Here is an 18936-nt window from a genome sequence, read left to right as displayed (position 1 = left end):
ACTCCAAACCAAAAGTCTTCCTTTAAAATTCTTGAAAATTGCAGTAAACACTTGGTTTAATAAACTCTGGATAGCCACGGTAAATTTTATGTTCAGGATTCATCCTAATTGAAAAGGCTTAACACCCAGAATTACACAAATGACAATGCAACTCACAAAAATGAATCTTTAAGAGACATCTTTAGATATAACAGATGCCCCAAATGTTTAAATCAAGGTTTTAAAATATATTCATTTATATTAAATATATTCATATTTTTTGAATATATGGTAGCTGAGAATGCTTAAAACTCTTTTACAGTTGGCCAGCTATGTGTATTCATGGAGACAAAAGTCAGCCTGAACGAGATTGGGTGCTTAATGGTGAGTTGTAGAAAAAAGATTGTTTCATTTACTCAGAGAATGCTCTGTTTTCTTCAACCAGTTGCTGTGTACAGATTCATTGCATAATGTAAACATTAATACTAAAACAGTTTTTAATATGTGTTTATGAACCAGAGATTTACATCAAGATTGTTTCTTTTCTTTCAGAATTTCGTTCTGGAAAGGCTCCTATCCTCATTGCCACAGATGTTGCATCCCGTGGGCTAGGTTTGTACACTTGAGCTTCCTGCCTGTCATTTGTTTAGATTGACATTTTTCCCCCCAAAGAATTTTAAAGCGTGACTTTCTCATATATGAAATGCCTTTTTAACATTGATCTTTTTTTTCTTTCATATTCAAAATCTCTTCCTGCTCCTAATGAACAGGCTTTGGTCTGCAGCAAGGCCTAGGCATGACTAATCGATCGCCAAGGGGAGAAGAGACGTCCAATTACTCAACCCAATTCTTCCACTATACCCCATCTCCTTTAATTCCAGCTTAGTGGCTGGGTGGCTAGGACAGAACTGTATTCATTACGTTGCTATTCAGAATTACCAGATTACCAGGTGGTAGAACAAGCATCTAACAATCTTTTTGCCCAAATGCATTACTAATGTAATTGCACATTATTAACACATTAACAGTCCCACTTCAGTATCACAATACATAGGTTTATATATGTGAGCATATTTTGCTTTTTTACACATACTCTTTTTCACTTTTCTTCCTCAATTGGATTGTTGAGGTGGTAGTAAAAACTAAGGGGGGGTTTATAATGAAAATCTGTCAGCCTTTCAGTGCTTTCATCTCCTGGATGTTTAAGCAAACAATTCAACTGCTCTTTACATTCAGTGTTCAAATCTCTATCTTTAGTACATTCAGAAAATAGATTTAAACAGGGTTGTAGATACTTGAAAAACTTTGAACAGACATTCCTAAAAGGTTTTCAGTTAATGTTGAGTTCAGTAGACTCAATCTTTTATTAAAATTAATTTCTCAAAGATTTCAGATGTACATTGAATTTAGGATAAGTTAAAAGCTATTCTTGAAAATGCTGAAAAGACAGCTGCTTGTTAGCATTTCTCAAAAATGACAGTTGCTAGTCTTTTCCTCACATAAAATTCATTCTCCCATGCCATCTCCAAAATTATCCCAATGCTCCTCTAGTTCATGTGGTTTCAGTCTTGCTGTTCTGAGGTCATGTCTGGACCTATGCACGTAGAACTGGGGCCTGTTAGGAGAAGGAGTGAGGCCAGTTATTTTTTTTTAAATAAAACAAAAGGACAATATTTTGGTTGGCAACATTTTGGTTTTTAAACAGGCTTGCTGTGTGCTGGTAGCTTCTTTGTGCATCTTGCCTAGACACTTAAATCAGCCCTTCTCCTCATATATTTCCCCAAAACAACTCATTTGGATACTATTGGAAGAAAACAGTTCTGCCTTCTCCACTTGACTTAGGCTGTGGGGAAAAGGTATCAGGGTCTGTTTCTTGTTACGAATAACATCTTGGCTTGTTTTGGGGCCCAGAGTTTGCTACTTCATAAAAATACAATATCTAACTGGCAAATCTCTGGACGAATTCCTCCAAGTTCCTGGAAATTGAAGGCTTCTACCTAAAACATAGAACAGGGGCGCGCGCTTTTTGGCTGAGTCACCAGGGTTTTTCCTTCTACTCAAATGAACATTGGTCTCAGAAAACTCCTTCCAGGTAAGTTGAGTGCCCCATAATGGCTTGTTTGTGAATCATCCCCAGGGCAGAAAATTTCCCTCTGCACTGTTCATTAAAAATTTGGTTACACTTCACTCTGTTAAAGTCAAATCATTAAATTTCTTTTTGTTTGTTTTCTTTAACAGAAACTTTGATATCAGCTGCCGATCACTCAGTGCAGGTCTGGGGACATATCTACATTGGTGGTCGAAGCAGCTTTCTAGATGGAGTTTGCTAGTTTCTGCCCCTCCCAATTAACAATCAGACATTCCTTTGGGGGGCATCTCAGTGGATAAGCATCCCCAGGTAGTCATATTCCTTTTTAGAATAAACAAATTCTGTGGAAGAAACACTGTGATGAGCACAATTTTACACCAGTGCAAGATAGAAAGTAAGAAACCTGCATTATAACTGCATGTTCTCTTCCTGAGTCCCCAGCCATATAATCTGGATGTCATAACTGCCATTTGAAGGTGGAAATTGGCCTCGCCTTCTCTTCTTTCCCCTTCTTGTTGTCCTTCCATGGATTTTCTGGCAAAATCCATTCCCCGGTACCTTCATTGTGGACAATGTCTGTATTTCCTAATGAGCAAATGTTCCCTGGTATTCATTGTGACCATTTTGCTAATGGATGTACATAATGGGATTGATTGAGGTCCATAATCTGCCATTTGTCAGACTCCAGTGAAGCCCTAGCTATGAAGATGTGAATGCACATGGTGTGTTGCCCTGTCCTTATTTAACACAAGCCCTTTGCACAAGGACCCTAGTTGGAGACTCGCGCTGCCCCCTGTGAAATCTGCCTTCTCACTTTTTGGTGTGATTCAGGACTTTGGAGTCTGGAAAGATTGAGGAGCCCCCCCTTGCTGTAATAAGAAACAGACATAACATCTCTTTGCCACTACTACAGCCCACTTCCATTTTTGCTCTTCCTCCCACCCCCTTCCTTTTATTTGAAATTGATGCAGTCTGGGCAATAGATGCAGCCTGACCTGTTGGATGTAATTTTTTGCATCTTCAATTTTGGCCCCTTTAAGCCCTGTGAAGGGACAAAAAGTGTTGGAGGACCTGAAATATTTACGTGAACCCAGGTTCTCAGGCGCTTGACGGCCAAATAGGCTACAGAGAAGCATCTAAGCCAGTTCACAGAGTGAGCGTGTGTGGGGACTTCTCGCTGCCATGGACCCTTGATGCATGCTCCCCGCGCTCCAGTGGTCCCGTGTCAGAGGGCGGAGTTTTCGAAAGGAGGCCGCCAAAAATAAAAGGCAAAGAGACGGGATCGGCTGCAGCGATTTCCCACAGGAGGAGGGAGTGTGCATCGGTCTGGTAACAAAACAGGGAATGTTTCTCATTTTTTTAAAAGAAAAAGTCAATCTGTGTTTTATCTTGGATATATTTTGAATATTCTTTGTAAAATGCAGATTTTTAATGGGTTGTTAATTTTTAATGTAATGCTGCTTTTGTCAGTTTTTTTTTTATCAAAACAGTACACTAACATTTACTTGTTTTTCTGTCCTCGTTTCTGAAAACTCAGATGTTTATGACTTTAAATGTTTGCATCTGGGTTCTCTGTTCAGGTTACAGTGTAGATAATATGCTAAACTTTTCACTAAAATGAACGTGTTGTGATCAAATGTTAGTGTGTATTTTTTAAAGGAAGATTAAAATAAGCTAGTTATCTACTTACACAAACTGGCTATCTTGAGATATCTTTTGGATATCAGGAAGAGGGGAAATGTATTAATTACTTTTAAACCTTTTTGGGAAAGGTTTGTGTCCTACCCTTGTGATAACCTGAAGGTAAGTGACCTTGTGCTGCTAGTTTTTGTAGACTTCTCCTAACAGAGTTAAAGTATTCAGCAGTTCTCTCTCTTGCTCACGTTTGCTGCATTTGTAATAAAAAACAGGACATTTGTTCCCTTTTGAAATGCTGTTGTGGAGCAAAATTGCCTGAATTATATAAGACAAGGTTTCAGACATGACAATTTGTGTGTATGTGTGTGTGCGTGTGTTTTTGTGACATGCATGCAGCAAAAGATGGATGAATTTGAGAGGAATTATGAACTGCTTTGACTTGATATTTGCTTTCTGATCACAAACTCCTTTTTGTGCACAATTATCTTAGTTTAGCCTTTTGCTCTGTTAGGAAGAGTCTATACTGTCTTTCTATTTTACAAATACTAACTTTTTTCTTTTCTCTTGTTACTGTCACTTGCGTTTGTGCTCCCCACCTTCTATTGGCACATCCTTCCTCCACTGCTCTCCTCAATTCCTCACTGTGCTTTGGTTGCCTTACAAGATGTGGAAGATGTGAAGTTTGTGATAAACTACGACTATCCAAACAGTTCAGAGGATTATGTGCATAGAATTGGCCGTACTGCCCGTAGTACCAACAAAGGCACTGCCTATACATTCTTCACACCAGGAAATCTGAAACAGGCTAGAGAGTTAATAAAAGTTCTAGAAGAAGCCAATCAAGCCATCAATCCAAAACTGATGCAGCTTGTGGACCACAGAGGTGGTGGTGGTGGAGGAGGTAAGAGATTGGAGTATTTTAGCTGTTTCTGTGTCTTTAAGCTGGATTTGGTTGTCGAGCATGTGATAACACGTCATTAAATTTGTTAAGAGGAAAATCATTCTTTGAAACAAATAAATTTCCTTCTGTATATCTCGCCTCATCTAAACTTCATTCTTTCTCTTATTGGGAGATGTTTCCACAGCCCAACATCTGCATATTATGTGTCAGGAATGTTGCATATACTATCAAAGTATATATATTACTGGAAATCCAAATTATATGGCATTTCTCTGGAATGATACCTTTAGAATTTTGGACACTTTAAACATGCTGGAGAACAAAATTAGAATATTGTTTGTGTGTCATAACTCCTGCAGGCTAGTCATAAAAGAGAGAGTTCTTGCAATTGAGTTTCTAACTTTTTTAATAATTAAAGTGGGCTCTAATATGAATAACAGCATTCCGTGATGTCATGCTGGCCACACAACCACGGAAATGTCTTTGGACAGTGCTGACTCAATGACCATTGAAAGGGAGATGAACACCTCCCCCTTATAGTCAGAAACCATTAGCGGAGTAAAATCTGCAGGGAGTCATTTACTTTTTACCTTTAGTGTGAATAAATCTACAGCTTTAATTAATCATTATATTTGAACCCGAAACAACTTGCACGTCAGGTTAACTTGCCTGTTGTTGCTGCTATTACACATTTTTTATCTGTTCTTGGATAATCTGATTTAAAATTATATCAAAAACTGTAAAGATAAATAATAAATCTTCACAAGTTATTTTTGTAGCCAGTAATAGCTCACCTTATTCACTCTTTATCATGCCAGAATAAGGTTAACAAAGTAGGCTTTCAATAGGAATAGGAAATGACAGCTTTCATTAACAGTAAAGTAAAAATGATTTTCAATTTTTTGCCTGTGTTTTTAAAATAAAACAGTTGGGAGTGTATTATCAAAATAGAAAAGAAAAACCCTATTAAGTTACACAAGGCCTTCATGATGAACTAGTAAACATGTATAGTTGTTGTGTTGAAAATATTCAGTGTAAATTACTAAATTCAGGTCTGTATGTATGCATGTCTTACCAGGTGGTCGTTCTCGTTACCGTACAAGCAATTCATCCAACAATCCTAATTTGATGTACCAGGAGGAGTGTGAGCGAAGGCTCCGGGGAGTTAAGGATGGCCGAAGAGACTCAAGTAATTTCCGAGACCGTGATCGCACTGACAGTTTTGCCAATGGAGCCAACAAAGCCTATGGCAGTGCTTACGGAAATGCAACTTCTGCATTTGGGGCACAGCAAAGCCAATATGGTTATGCCCAGGGAGCCTATGGAACTGCAGCTTATGGAACAAGTGGTTATGGGACAGAATATGGTGCTGCTGGGTATGGGGGAGCCAGCACTGCTAATGCTGGGAGAAACTCACAAAGCACCAGCCAACAGCAATATGCAGGGATGGGCCGTTCAGGCCAGCAGCCACAGCCTCTCATGTCGCAACAGTTTCCTCAGCCTCCTGGCACCAGTGTGATGGGCTATATGGGGCAGACTGCCAGCTATCAGTATCCTCCACCCCCACCCCCACCTCCTCCTTCACGCAAATGAAGCCACTTCATTTAGTGGTTATCAGTCAAGATTTGCAACCCTTTCTCACTTTTTCTGTCTCTTCCCTTCTCAGTCCCATCTCCATAGAGATGTTTTTCTTAATGCAGGTTAGCTTTAGAGTTTACCATTTAAATTGTGCCCACAAAAATGATCCTGGTACACATAACTGATTTTCTTTTTAAAAAGTAGTATCGACTGGAAAACTAATTTCCTTATGGCCTTCCATTATGTAATCTGAAATTTTCTGTCTCAAAAAAGAAAGATCTACAAGGCAGGTTTGTCCCAGTCCAGCTGTTATTGTGTCTGAGGCTTGTGTATGAAAAATTGCTGTGGAGAGGACTTCTCTGTAATATAAACATCAAAAAAGATGGTGCTAAGGAGTACCTCCTTTTAAAAGAATATTAAATATGGTGTGTGATTTTTACTTACTGATATTGAGACTTAGGTTTTCTACAGCTAATGAAATGAGGCTTTGGATTTGGCATAGGAGAATTTGGGAAGATAATTCCTTTGGTTTGACTCTTATTCTTTCAAACATTTACAAAATGTAAAAATAATTTTGAGTTTAGCTAGCATTTCTGCAGCTCCTGAATGCCTTACCAGCCCTATGCATAAGGGATGTAAGTGTTGGAGATTAATGTTCTTTTCTGTTGCAATGCATTTTCACCTTCGATGTAATCACAGAATTACTACACTTTATTTTTATTGGATTTTTCTATGGCTCTTAGATTTCACCCAAGATATCACAAATGACATCTGCCCCATCATTTCAACTCGGGGGTTAAAGTTGTACTTATAACAAAATGTATATATATCTATAAACATGGGGAATCTATACAGTTCCTTGGTGTTTATCTTCTGATCCATTTACCTGGTATCAAGATTCCTCACTGGACATGTGTGAGATTCCACTGCATTGCATTAAGCAAAAATGTTCCATTTTTCAGATTTATTTTAAGCTGAACAAAATCTTAAAATCTCTTAAAGGGATGGTGAGGAGATAGCTAATATGTCTTGAAGCTGCATTTATATCCACATCTGACTAGGCTTTCCAATGGCTTTATGAGTGAGTTTCTTCAGCTGGCTCTTATACTCAGCTTTTACAGGTAGGTAGCACCCTAGATTTTAGGAAGAGAGAACTTTAGCAAATGCTTTCATTCATTCTTGTTTTTTCCCTAGTCTGAAAAAGGTTTAAAGTTGGGGAGTGGGGGAGGGTGGGATGGGATTATTCAAATATTAAAGTTTCTGTCTTGTAACTAGCAGGAGAAAGTTAATAATAGTTGGTTTCACCTGTTATGTCCAGATAAACATGGGAGGAAAATCTCTTCTGTCCTAAGAGACAGAATCCATGGGGTTTTTCTTTTTTCTTTTCTTTTTCCAGTTTTGGGAAACAGGTTGTTAGAACAATGGAGTTATTTATAGCAATGTGGGCTTGGCTTAAAAAATGGGATTTAAGTACGTGTTTCTCAATAAGAGCAGGCTGGAAAATAATAACCACTTGTGTGTCTGCGCACATCATACAGGTAGGTTGTTGGTACAGACCTTGTACAATAAAGGCTTGCTAGTTAAAATCCTCTTTCTCAGTTTGGTTTCCATAATCATCATTGAGATATATATTTGGCAGTTATCTTCTTGAAAATATTAGAAATGAACATTCATTTACTGAACACTGCCTGATTTGTATTTCCTTTCTTAATCAAAACATCATGGAGCTGCTGTTCATGCAGAAATAAATCTACAGGCCTAGAGGAGGGGGGGGCAGAATAAATTCTTCCCCGTTGTCTTTAAAGGGTCTTCATCTTTACCAATATAAAATTGTATTAGGGCCTTGCAGTGCTATACTGTGGCTTGAATATAGTTACAGCTTGGTATGTGGTGTGCTCAGACTGAACATTAATAAATAATTTAATTCTGGCATGTACAGCTTGTTTCCACTTATCAGTTTTAAAATCTGGCCAATTGGTAATATTCATTATTTGCTCAGTAAATATACCAATATCCAACCTATATTCCCTTTTACAAAAGTCATTGTGTAGGCTTTGTTTAGTTAAAAGATACAGACTCTTAAAACCCTGCAGTTCCCCCCCCTCCCAGTTCCCCCCTTCCCCCCCAATACTGGTATTTGAACACATTCCTGTTCTGTGAATAAAGACTTGAAAAGAGAGATTCATAGCTCTGTGATGTTCAGGCACAGTATATTAAAAAAGCTATGTTACTATTAGTTTGTAAATTGTCCTTTTGATACCATCTTGTTTTCTTTTGTAGGTATGAATAAAAACACTGTTGTCAATAAAATTCAGAAATCTTGTTTTTTATTTAAAAATACAATTGAATATTCTCTAATCCCTTGAGGGAACATTGAAAGTGTTAGGTCACAGCTGTTTTAGTCTTTATAATCATTTGAAATTTGGCTTGAACTTTTTAGAAATGGATATAACCATTATAGAGGATACAATGGCTAAATCTTAATCTGGTTTCTTTAGTTTTGAAGGAGCGCTTCTTTGCAAAAATACTGCAGATGAATCATCACCTATGCTAAATAATTAAGTTCTGAAATGTTAGTTACTTAGACCACGGCCCCTGTGGTGCAGTCATGTTCTCTAATCGAAATGTATAGAAAAAGGCATATACTCTGAATTCAAATAGTGACATGAAATAGTGTCTTGAATCCTGAATCCTTCATCTGCTTTCTTCTGTTGTGCACATCTTCAAATAGGCATTGGGAGACTCAGCTTCTTCCCTTTTAGTACTAAAAGAAGAGGAGGGAAAAATAGCCCAATAGTAGAAAGCAATGGCCTTTAAGTTTCCATATTTTTATGGAAAGAACATTTACAAAGAACATTTAATGGTGTCTTTAGCACAAGAAAGTACATTGATTTCTATACAAAGTATGCCAATATAAATTGTTTTTTCACCTTACTACTCAAAGTCAGTAATATCTAGCAATCCTAGAATGCAAAGATTGGGGTGAGGGACAACACAATATAATTAGAAGTTACTATACTTTTTATTTCTGCTTGTGATTTATAAGACATGGTTATGGATATTCCAAAATCCTGCATGTGCATTATTTTTTATTAAAAGTTATGAATGTAAAAGTACAAGTAAGGTGATGGGAAAGCTGCTAGATTCACAAACTCTGACTTCCCTCATAAAACATATTCAAATAATTGAAAACAAAATTACTGTGATTGACAGCTGTCTCAAAGGAAGCTTTTGGGGGGAAGAGCTATACAAATTTGGAAGCAGAGCCTGCTGTGTGTTCACTTAGGCCCAGCTGAAACAGGTTTTGACAATGTTCTCCCAAGTCAGGAATTCTGTCCAAAGTTGGTCTAGGAATTCTAGAACCCTGTCCTTTTAAATTGCTTATAATCCAAGAAATAACCCAAAACTGACCCATGCCACAGTAGATAGCATGTCATAATCCATTTTTTGTTAATCTTTTGGTGATCCTTACCTTTGGTGATATAGAGATAAAAAAAGTCACAATAGAAGATTGTCTGTACTACTCCAGAAACAACAGCAATTTGATCAAAGAAGCTTTCTGTGTAATAACGCCAGATCCAGTTGGCAAGATAAAGCGCACGATAAAGGCCCAAGAAGAAAAGGTAATGTGTTGTGATTGTCTCAGCTTCACCTGTTTTGCTAATCATAAAAAGTTGTGGAAGGATAGCCACTGATTCTAGATAAATTGAGAAAGTCCATAGTATCTGAGGAAGAACAGTAAATCCAAAATAAATATCCAAAACATTGACACAAAAGGTTACAAATATGCAAAAGCTATTTAATAAGTGGTTTCAGAAAGCTGCGATCACGAAAATATGGACATCATTGTACTTAAGCAGAAACAAATACCTTACCTCTAAAGGAGTGAATTTGTAGTTTTCTAAAAATGAGAGACCTGTGACAGGAACCAAAAGGAACTCAAGACGGAAAGAATCCTGTTCAATGTCAAAGGTTTTCCGAAATTTTCCATATATCAGGTACACAGTAAAATAGGCACAAAGTAAGAAGATAACCTACAGAGAAATAGAAATCATTGAATGCTATTTCTTAGATCTTCCCTGTTCACGGGCAGTTTTTCATAATTGGTCAGTGATAGGTACTAATTGGACACAGACTGGTAGAATCCCCAAGATTTAACATCTGATGAAGTGAGCTGCAGTTCCAGAAAGCTTTTGGGCCCAATAAAGTAAGTTAATCTTGAAGTTCCTACTTGACTTCATTATGATACCACAGAGTAACTAGCTTTCCCCACCTTTACTTAAAATTATTTAACAAGTTAAAAGAAATAACTTTCTATAGGTTTTCTAAATGTCAAGCAAGTGGAGCAAAGCTTTATAAGCATGGAAGCAAGTGCTGCTATACAGGTATTACCTAATTATGTCAGGTACATCTATGTAAATTGCAGTACCCCAGCTATGCATCTCATGTATTTTCTTGAGCTTCTATCTACCTTGCTCAGCAGTGGATTGAATAGTATCTTTTTCAGAGATGGATCGGTCCTTAAAATGCATGTAGATTTGAAGTATGTTTTTGTTTCTTGATTCTTATTTCCAGTTTGGCTTGGTATTTTCCAATACTAAATAGCTGGTTTTCATGGCTATTGAATAAACAGCCTCCCAACACTTTTCAAATGTGTCCATCTCTCTCTTGTCCATCCTTCGTACTTCATAACAGGAATGCCATTCCAGTTATGAGTTGGCCATTAAATGCTAGTACTACTTAATGGTTATTTCATAGTAAGCTATAGTTTTAATTCTGTATTGTATCCAGCCCAAAGTCCCTTAATATTTATGTCTGCCTTCATGCCATCATGCAATGGGATGGGAGGAAAGTAGCATTTTTAAAAATATCAGTGAAGATTAGTCCTGGGATACGGGTGGCTTAATCAGCACTGCTAAGAGAAAGGCAAACCTTGCTTCTCTTTCATTATTGCCATGGAAATGGGAATTCCTGCATCACACTAGCTGCTTCCTTCCTGAATATGAAGCTTATCTTCTTTTTGGTCTTTTTATATGTCTATTCATGCAGGAAAGCATTTCAGTGTATTTTGTGAGTTTTATAAGTTTGTAGAGAAGTTAGAAGAATATGGGGACTTTTAGCATATCTGAACTTTTGGAAGCTTGAGGGAAGGTTCAGCTGGTAAATTTGGCAGTAGGAAAGTAGAAATAACTTGCAGCTTCCCAATTTTAATCTTACTGGGATGGGATACAAACAGCTGGAGAAAGCAAAAATATCTATGCTACTGAGCCTTTGCTGCCTGGGGGCTTAATAGTTTAATTGCAGTTGTTAAGTTAGTAAAAATGAATCTGGCTCAACCATTGACTCTGTCAGAAAGTTACAAAAAACGATCACATGACTCCAGGACCCTGCAACTATCATAAATACAAGTCAGTTGCCAAGCATCTGAATTTTGATCATATGACCTTGGGGATGCTGCAACAGTCGTAAGTATGAAAAAGTGTCAGTCACTTTTTAAAATGCCATTGTAACTTTGAATTGTCACTAAATGAACTATTGTAAATCAAGGACTACCTGTAGATGAATAATCTAAAATTACAGTGTCTTAATTTGGAAGTGGGAGGGGGAATTACTTAGCTATCCCTTGCTCAAAATGGGCTACACTTAAATAATTGCATGACTTAAAACATCTGAATCACTCAGTGAATGAATCAACTAGCTCCCCCCCCCCCCTTTCCTTACCTTCATGATGGTATTGTAAAAGGAGATGAAGGTTGTGAAGAGGTCAAGGTAACGGCTTGTGAAAACAAGTGCAAAGAGGATCTGACTCTTTCCAGAAATACCTGCACATCAGGAGATATGAACAACAAAGATAAAAGAAACCAACGAAAGGCTGTTTGAGGCTTTAATCCTAAAGATGCAGATTACTTAGTTGGCTGTGGGAGGCAGCAACTGATACCTGATGCCACAACGGCCCAAGAGAATCGTCTGAGATCAAAGTACCAGCTTCTGTCATGGAAAGAGACAGTACTGGACATTCAGGCAGTTGAGTAGACCAGCCCATTCCTCCCAGGTTCACACATTATTCTATTTTGTCTAATGGTTGCAATTGCAAAAGTGTGTTCCTATAAAACAAACCTAAAAAAACAAAAAACAAAAGCTGTTCTGGTTGAATGAACACATGACATTAGGAAAAGCTCTTGCAAGCTTCAGAAGCTTATTGTTAAGGCCTTTAGAATTCAGAGGAAACTTTTCTTTATAACCTAGAACTACCGTAGCATTTTCTTCTGGGGTAACAAAACTTCAAACTCCTCTGGCAGCCCTGCTTTAAAAAACGGTATTTTTCATTTGTTCAAATGGTTTTTATAAATAACTGTGTGGAATATTGTGTGTGTGTATTTGTGGAGCTTTAGTTTAAATGTGTTTAAATGTATTAGTAGCTCGGGTTGATAGTTAGGCTGTTGGTTTGAGCTCCGAGCTTAGCAATTTGGTTGCAAGCATTTTGTCACTATTCGAGGAAACATCGTCAGAGCATTTTGAGTTGTTTTGAGTCAAAGCGCACTGACGAGATCTCCTTGAATAGTGATGAAACATTTGCAACCAAATTGCCAAGCTTGGAGCTCAAACCAACAGCCCATCTCTAGTTTAAAGATATTTTCTACATAGATACAGTATAAGTATAAAAATACTAAAAATACTAAAATAATTTATTTAAAAACTTAAGACTAATGTCTACCTAAAGGCAGTAACATCAAAACTTGATACAAATGAATTAAAGTAGCTGAAAGTAAATATTAGAATCATCTCCTTTTTATTAGAAGTCCAAGTAGAAGCTATTAAGACTAGTGATTGTCCCCCAAAATCTCAGTAACGCTTAGCCAGTTCCTACTTGTACAGACTTGTACTAGCAATCTTTTTTAAAGACAGAGGAATGGTCTAGTAAGAGTTGAGAAAGTTAATCTTTTAGTCTTGCTTTGAAGCAATGATTTCTGGGAAGTTTTCAAAAGCAGTTATACTGCATATACTACATGTTGAAATAATTGAACCACTCCGCCTTATTTTGGGAGGGTAGGAACTGCATCAAGATAATTTAAAAGTTAATGTTTATCCAACATACAGGATCTGCATATGGTCTTTTGTCACAATAGAATAGTCTGCAATTGTAAGGAGGAAGGAATAAAGAGGGATCCTTGATTTTCAATATAGAGTGGCTCTTTTCTGTATGTACCTCTCCAGCTCTCATTTACATATAAATGCACCCAAAATGTCAAATGCTTCTATTCTGTCTGAGGAGGGAATCATTGGATAATTCCAGTATCCAAAATCTTGTACATTTGTTATTTCCAAAACCCAATACTATTTATAAAAGAGAAAAAGCGTGGATGGATGAATCAGCAAGTTGAAGACAAAATTTTCAGACATTGTAATTCAATCATTCAAGTGGCTGACAGGTTCTATTTTTTCTACATTTCTCACAGTGTCACTCTGGGGCTGATGAAAAACATTTGAACATTGGTTGCAATCCCCTCCCAATCGCTTACATCATTTTCATCTTGTTTCGGTGGATTGCAATCAAATTGTACAAGGGGATACAGCACTTCGGTATCCATTAGAAAATATACCTTAAAATTGTGCCTATAATTTTTAGTCTCGGCCCAACTGAGGCCCACAGGATTGCTTTACTATTCATTCTGAATGTGCCAAAGGTGTTTTTTCAAGAGGCAACTGAACTTTCTTGTTTTTCTTCAAAGATGTATCTGGTTTTCTTTGAAGAAGCAAAACGTCTTCAAAGAAAAACAAATCCAGTTGCTGCTTGAAAAAGCACCTTTGGGACAACCCTGACCTGGATGACTGAGAATCTCCATAGATGTTCACTATAAAATTAATGGAAAGTCTCATTAATTTCTCTCCATCACCCATTTATCCAATCCCTCTGGAGGAAAAGCTTAGAACATAAAGGACACTTACTTTGGAGTAAGCCACACTAAATTCAATAACAGTTAAATCAGTTTCTAAATGTATGTATATAGCTGAGTTGAGCATATACATCTATCGTTCTCCTGGACAATTGTCAACAATATCAGCATCAGAATGTTGCAGTTCCATTAGCCCATTTATGTGGCAAGCACTTCTCTTGTGCATTTATTTGTGTGTGTAAGAGAGGTGAAGAGAGAGCTGGAAAGAACACTAGCACAGTGGTGGGCAACCCGCGGCTCGCGAGCCACATGCGGCTCTTTACACCCTTTAATGCGGCTCTTCTGTGTGCCGGGCGCCCGCTCCCCTCCCTCCTCTCGGGCTTCGGAGGGAAGCTTCTGCAAAAGCCCGGGCGAGTGACAACAAGTTTCCGCCGTTACAAAGTCTCCGAGGCTGTAATTTTCTGAGCTGTGCCCGCACGCCTGTTTTCCACGGCGTGGAGCAGCGGCGAGCGATGATTCCGGAGGCCATCAGTGGGGGGGCAGGGTCCCCCCTCGCGTTCCTCATCTTCCCGGATGGCCCCCGGAATCATCGCTCGCCGCGCAGAATCTTGCCGCTGCTCTACACCGTGGAAAACAGGCGCGCGCCTGGGCTTTTGCAGAAGCTTCCCTCCGAAGCGTTCCGAGGGAGGAAGGGCCAGTTGGGAAAGGGGCTTTGCTCCTGCTCCGGGTTGTAAGCTTCCCTCCGAAGTCTCTGTCTGTCTCACTCACACACACACACACTGTGGTCACCTTGTTGAGTGTTCCAATCACATTTGAAACACTCAACAACTGGCCTGCATTTATGGTATTTTGCAGCATTCTGCAGTAGAATGCAGAATGCTGCAAAATACCATAAATGCAGGCCAGTTGTTGAGTGTTTCAAATGTGATTGGAACACTCAACAAGGTGACCACAGTGTGTGTGTGTGTGTGTGTGTGTGTGAGTGAGACAGACAGACAGAGAGAGGGAGTGAGGGAGGGAATCAGAGAGAGACTGACAGACAGACAGACACACACAGACAGACAGAGAGAGACAGAGAGCGGGAGGGAGGGAGAGAAAGATAGACAGACAGAGAGACACACACAGAGTGAGTGATTAAGTGAATGAGTGAGAGACAGACACACCCACATACACAGAGTGACAGAGAGAGGAAGGGAGGGGAGAGAGACAGGGAGAGACAGAGACAGACACACACACACACAGAGTGAGTGAGAGACAGACAGACACACACACACAGAGTGACAGAGATGGGGGAGGGAGGGAGAGAGAGACAAAGAGCCAGAGAGAGAGAGAGAAAGAAAAAGAAAAAAAGAAAGAAAGTGGGAGAGAGAGATGAAATTAAAAACAACATACAAACCTGACTTACTCAAACTATCCAAGGAAATGCAAGGCCAATGTTCACATTAGTGGTTGTGACTTTGTCAGTCAATGTCAGGATGTAATTTTCTCTACATTGTAAGGCAAATTTTACGGAATTTAACGTTATCGATAAATAATATCGTTCTAAAGTTTTTGTTTTATTAGTTGTGTTATTTGTATCCTCCCGACCTATGTGGATACTTGCATGCAGAATATTCTCAATAAAAACTTATTGAAACTAAAAACAGCGTACCATCCTATGTATTTTCGGTTTTAAAAATGTGGCTCTCAAAATAAATTTCAATCGTGTTTTTGGCGAGATTTGGCTCAGTTGAAAAAAAAGGTTGCCCACCACTGCACTACATTACATCTGGCTTTATTCATTAGTGGATCTAACTCCACCCCTATTTTTTTAACACTGGATATTCTTCATAAAATGTTCAGCACAAAGAGGAAAAGAGATTCTGGAATGCTTCGGGGAAAAGGTGCTTTTGCCTTTTTATTACTATGAGTAGATTCTCTTTTTGGGAACAATTTGAAATTGGCTGGTAGCTTCAGAAAAGCACTGGCATAAAATGATTACAAATAACAATATAAGCAAAAACAGGAAAAGAAAGCAACCTATTGTAGAAAATAGAAAAGAATAGACTCAATCCCTGAGAAACAATCATTTTATGAGCTAGAACAGTGTTTTCCCATCCTAGCCACTGGGGAATTGAAGTTCACACATCTTAAAAGTCTCAAAGTTTGAAAACACAGAGCTAGAACATTAAAAAAAAGTTCTTAGAAATGTTCAAGATCAACTTATTGTACAGCTAAGGTCTACAAGCAATCTGTTATACGTTAAGATGTCACATGATTCTATCTCTCTCTATATGTGTGTTTGTGTGTGTGTGTTTTCGTAGATTTTCACAAGTGTAGGTATGCTGGTCTTGGGATGGAGTGGGATGGGCTTGCAAGATGGCGAGTGAGACCTCGCCGAAACGTTGCCAAGACAATCTCAATCTTACATGGGAAAAGACCCGAATACAACAAGACCAGCATATATATATATATATGACACAACACACACACACACACACACACACACACACACACACACATTCAAGACCTATTTGGTTCTTAATTGGTTTTCTTTCCCATTGTTTTGCTTCAAACACAACTGTGAAGGCCTTACCTAAACTTAAAAAAAATTAAAGGAAGACACTTGGATGGGGGATTGAGTGGGCAACAGGGAAATATAAAAACAAGAGGAATACTATCGCTTAACCCAAGCTCGTATGTACCATTGTATTTTAAAGAGAAAATGTGTCACGTTTTACCTCTGGGTCTTTGACAGCACAGACAATCTACTTATTGAACTCTGAGAAACATCACACCTGGTCCATCTTTGCCATCCAATGTCGGGGTGGGGATGTTACAAAAGACTAAAAATTCATCACTTCAATACTACATTTAATTTCTGAAATCCATCAAACAAAAGCTTGGGAAGGGTAGAGGATGAGGGAGACAGACAATTAGAAAAGAAATTGAACTGCATGGATATTGGTGGAAATTGGTTACTGCTGATACATGAATCTGGAATAATACTGCAGCTGCAAACATTCTAAGTTTCATAGGGATGGCCTTTACTTGGAAGAAATTAAAGATGAATATTCCTATTTATCAGTGCAATTTTTTTTCAACAATGGTGATTCTATGGGGACAACTATAATGTATGAACTGAGAAATAGTAGTCTCTGCTTATTTAACCTCCTGTAGTATTTGTTATCAGATGGGTACACATCAACATCAGAAACTACAATGTTTGCATTATATAACTTTGCAGCACCACTTCTAAACATATTTCATTCTCAGAATCAGGAAGGAGACTGGTGTGATAGAGTGGGATGGGCTTGCAAACAGGAAGCTGGGCATAGAAAGTTTTTTTCTAGGTCTCTAGGAAATACTGTTTGTGGCATAGGATGTAACAGATGAGAAGAAATCCAAGGATGTTAAGTAACTGGTATGAAGTTGGAGTCTTAGAAACTTTTTTCAAGAATACATTTTAGGCTTTAGTGTCTGAAATTTAACACTTTTTATCTAGATTAATAAAGATGATATTGTTAAAATGGATTATAATTAAAAGCCTTTATGGTTGCTATCTAAACTTAAGATAGTTTGTCAAAAAATATAAAAACTGCAATCTCGGCTCACCACCAAATGTCAAAAAAAGTGTGTGCTGCTATGGTAGTAAGATTTATGCCTCAAGTTGCAAGCACTGTGGAGTCCAGGGGATGAGGGCAAGACTTTCAGAAAAGTGGGCAGGTGGGGAGCTCTTCTGCCTCCCTTGAATTCTCTTGGCTTGCCTGCTGCTGTTAAACATGTTGGAGCACAACTTTGTGAGCTGCTCCTCCTGTTGGTTCTGGCCCTAACACTGGTAGACAAAAGGGATACCATGGTTTGCCTTAGCCTGCAAAGGCTCTTGACTAAGTCTAAAGTTTCCTATTCCTCTATAAATTGGATTAAATTTGTTTTCTTGCCACCATCTCCACTGCAATGAAAACTTCTATCTAGATTGGGATAGGAAGAAATTTAGTTTGGTTCAAGGAATTATAAAGTGCTGCTGAGCTGAATAACTCACTTTCTGATTTCTATCCCATATTCCATATTTATTCCTCTATACTTTATTATAACATTGTGCTACACATCTAGGATGAATGTGACCCCAGCAGCCTAAAGCTAAATCCCAAAATCTGACACTGTGGTCCAGTTGTGTTCAAGGAACAAATTTCTGGCTGGCCTGCCAATCTATATGGCTTTGTCACCAGTTTCAGCAAGATAGAGAAGAGAAATAATAATAATAATAATAATAATAATAATAATAATAATAATAATAATAATAATAATAATAATAATGCCACCTACCAGAACATGACTTTGATCTCCAGATTTTCACTATCAAAATGATCATAGCTAAGAGATGAGAGACATCTCCAAGGATCCGAAATACATTCATGATGGACCAAGAATGTCCCTACAGGAATCTGAAGAAAAGCAAGTTAATGTAAATTGAAATGAAAGATGCCGATTCTCCACTCTCAAAACTTGGGAAAAAGTGCTGCTCCTCCTCTTTGTCAGCTTCCTGCTTAATGATCCCTTTTCATTAAATTCCTTTGGATATGCCTGTTTCTAGGTGAAGAACTCTCTCACAGCAGAAATCTTCAGAAATACTGTGCATGGAAGTTTGAAATTAAAACTTGGTTGTACTTTGCACAGACCAAAATAAATTCCTTTTACACTTCTTCTCTAGGAAGTTTCTGCCTTCTCTGAAACTGATCAGCTCCTCTCAACCAAGTAATGGAAGAACATTAGAGGAACAGCCTCAGTGCAGACATTGGGTGACGTGGCACAGATGATGTTTGTACAGAGAGGATGGCGGAGGGAGGCGGGAGCAGCCGCTAAGCCAAGTTAGCTAA

The 18936-nt window shown here is 38.3% G+C and overlaps 2 protein-coding genes across 2 annotated transcripts in view; one reads left to right on the top strand and one right to left on the bottom strand.

Moving 5' to 3' along the window:
• DDX17 (DEAD-box helicase 17) overlaps positions 1 to 8495 on the top strand; it is a 21082-nt gene extending 12587 nt beyond the window's left edge. Inside the window, exons 10-13 of the mRNA XM_081956946.1 lie at positions 302 to 363; positions 532 to 591; positions 4371 to 4607; positions 5686 to 8495. Of these exons, the coding sequence (XP_081813072.1) occupies positions 302 to 363; positions 532 to 591; positions 4371 to 4607; positions 5686 to 6200 (874 nt within the window). The 3' untranslated portion in view covers positions 6201 to 8495. The remainder of the gene's footprint in view (positions 1 to 301; positions 364 to 531; positions 592 to 4370; positions 4608 to 5685) is intronic.
• On the bottom strand, positions 8496 to 18936 carry KDELR3 (KDEL endoplasmic reticulum protein retention receptor 3). The gene is made up of 5 exons (XM_081956947.1): positions 18386 to 18936; positions 11907 to 12007; positions 10061 to 10219; positions 9658 to 9910; positions 8496 to 8949 (listed from the first exon to the last, which is right to left on the bottom strand). The coding sequence occupies exons 1-5, from the start codon at positions 18474 to 18476 to the stop codon at positions 8909 to 8911; spliced, it is 645 nt and encodes a 214-aa protein (XP_081813073.1). The 5' UTR covers positions 18477 to 18936; the 3' UTR covers positions 8496 to 8908.

The sequence above is a fragment of the Natrix helvetica genome (assembly GCF_964273705.1).
Source record: "Natrix helvetica genome assembly, chromosome: 6".
Classification (NCBI taxonomy): Eukaryota; Metazoa; Chordata; class Lepidosauria; order Squamata; family Natricidae; genus Natrix; species Natrix helvetica.
This window is presented reverse-complemented; position numbering and strand designations above follow the sequence as displayed.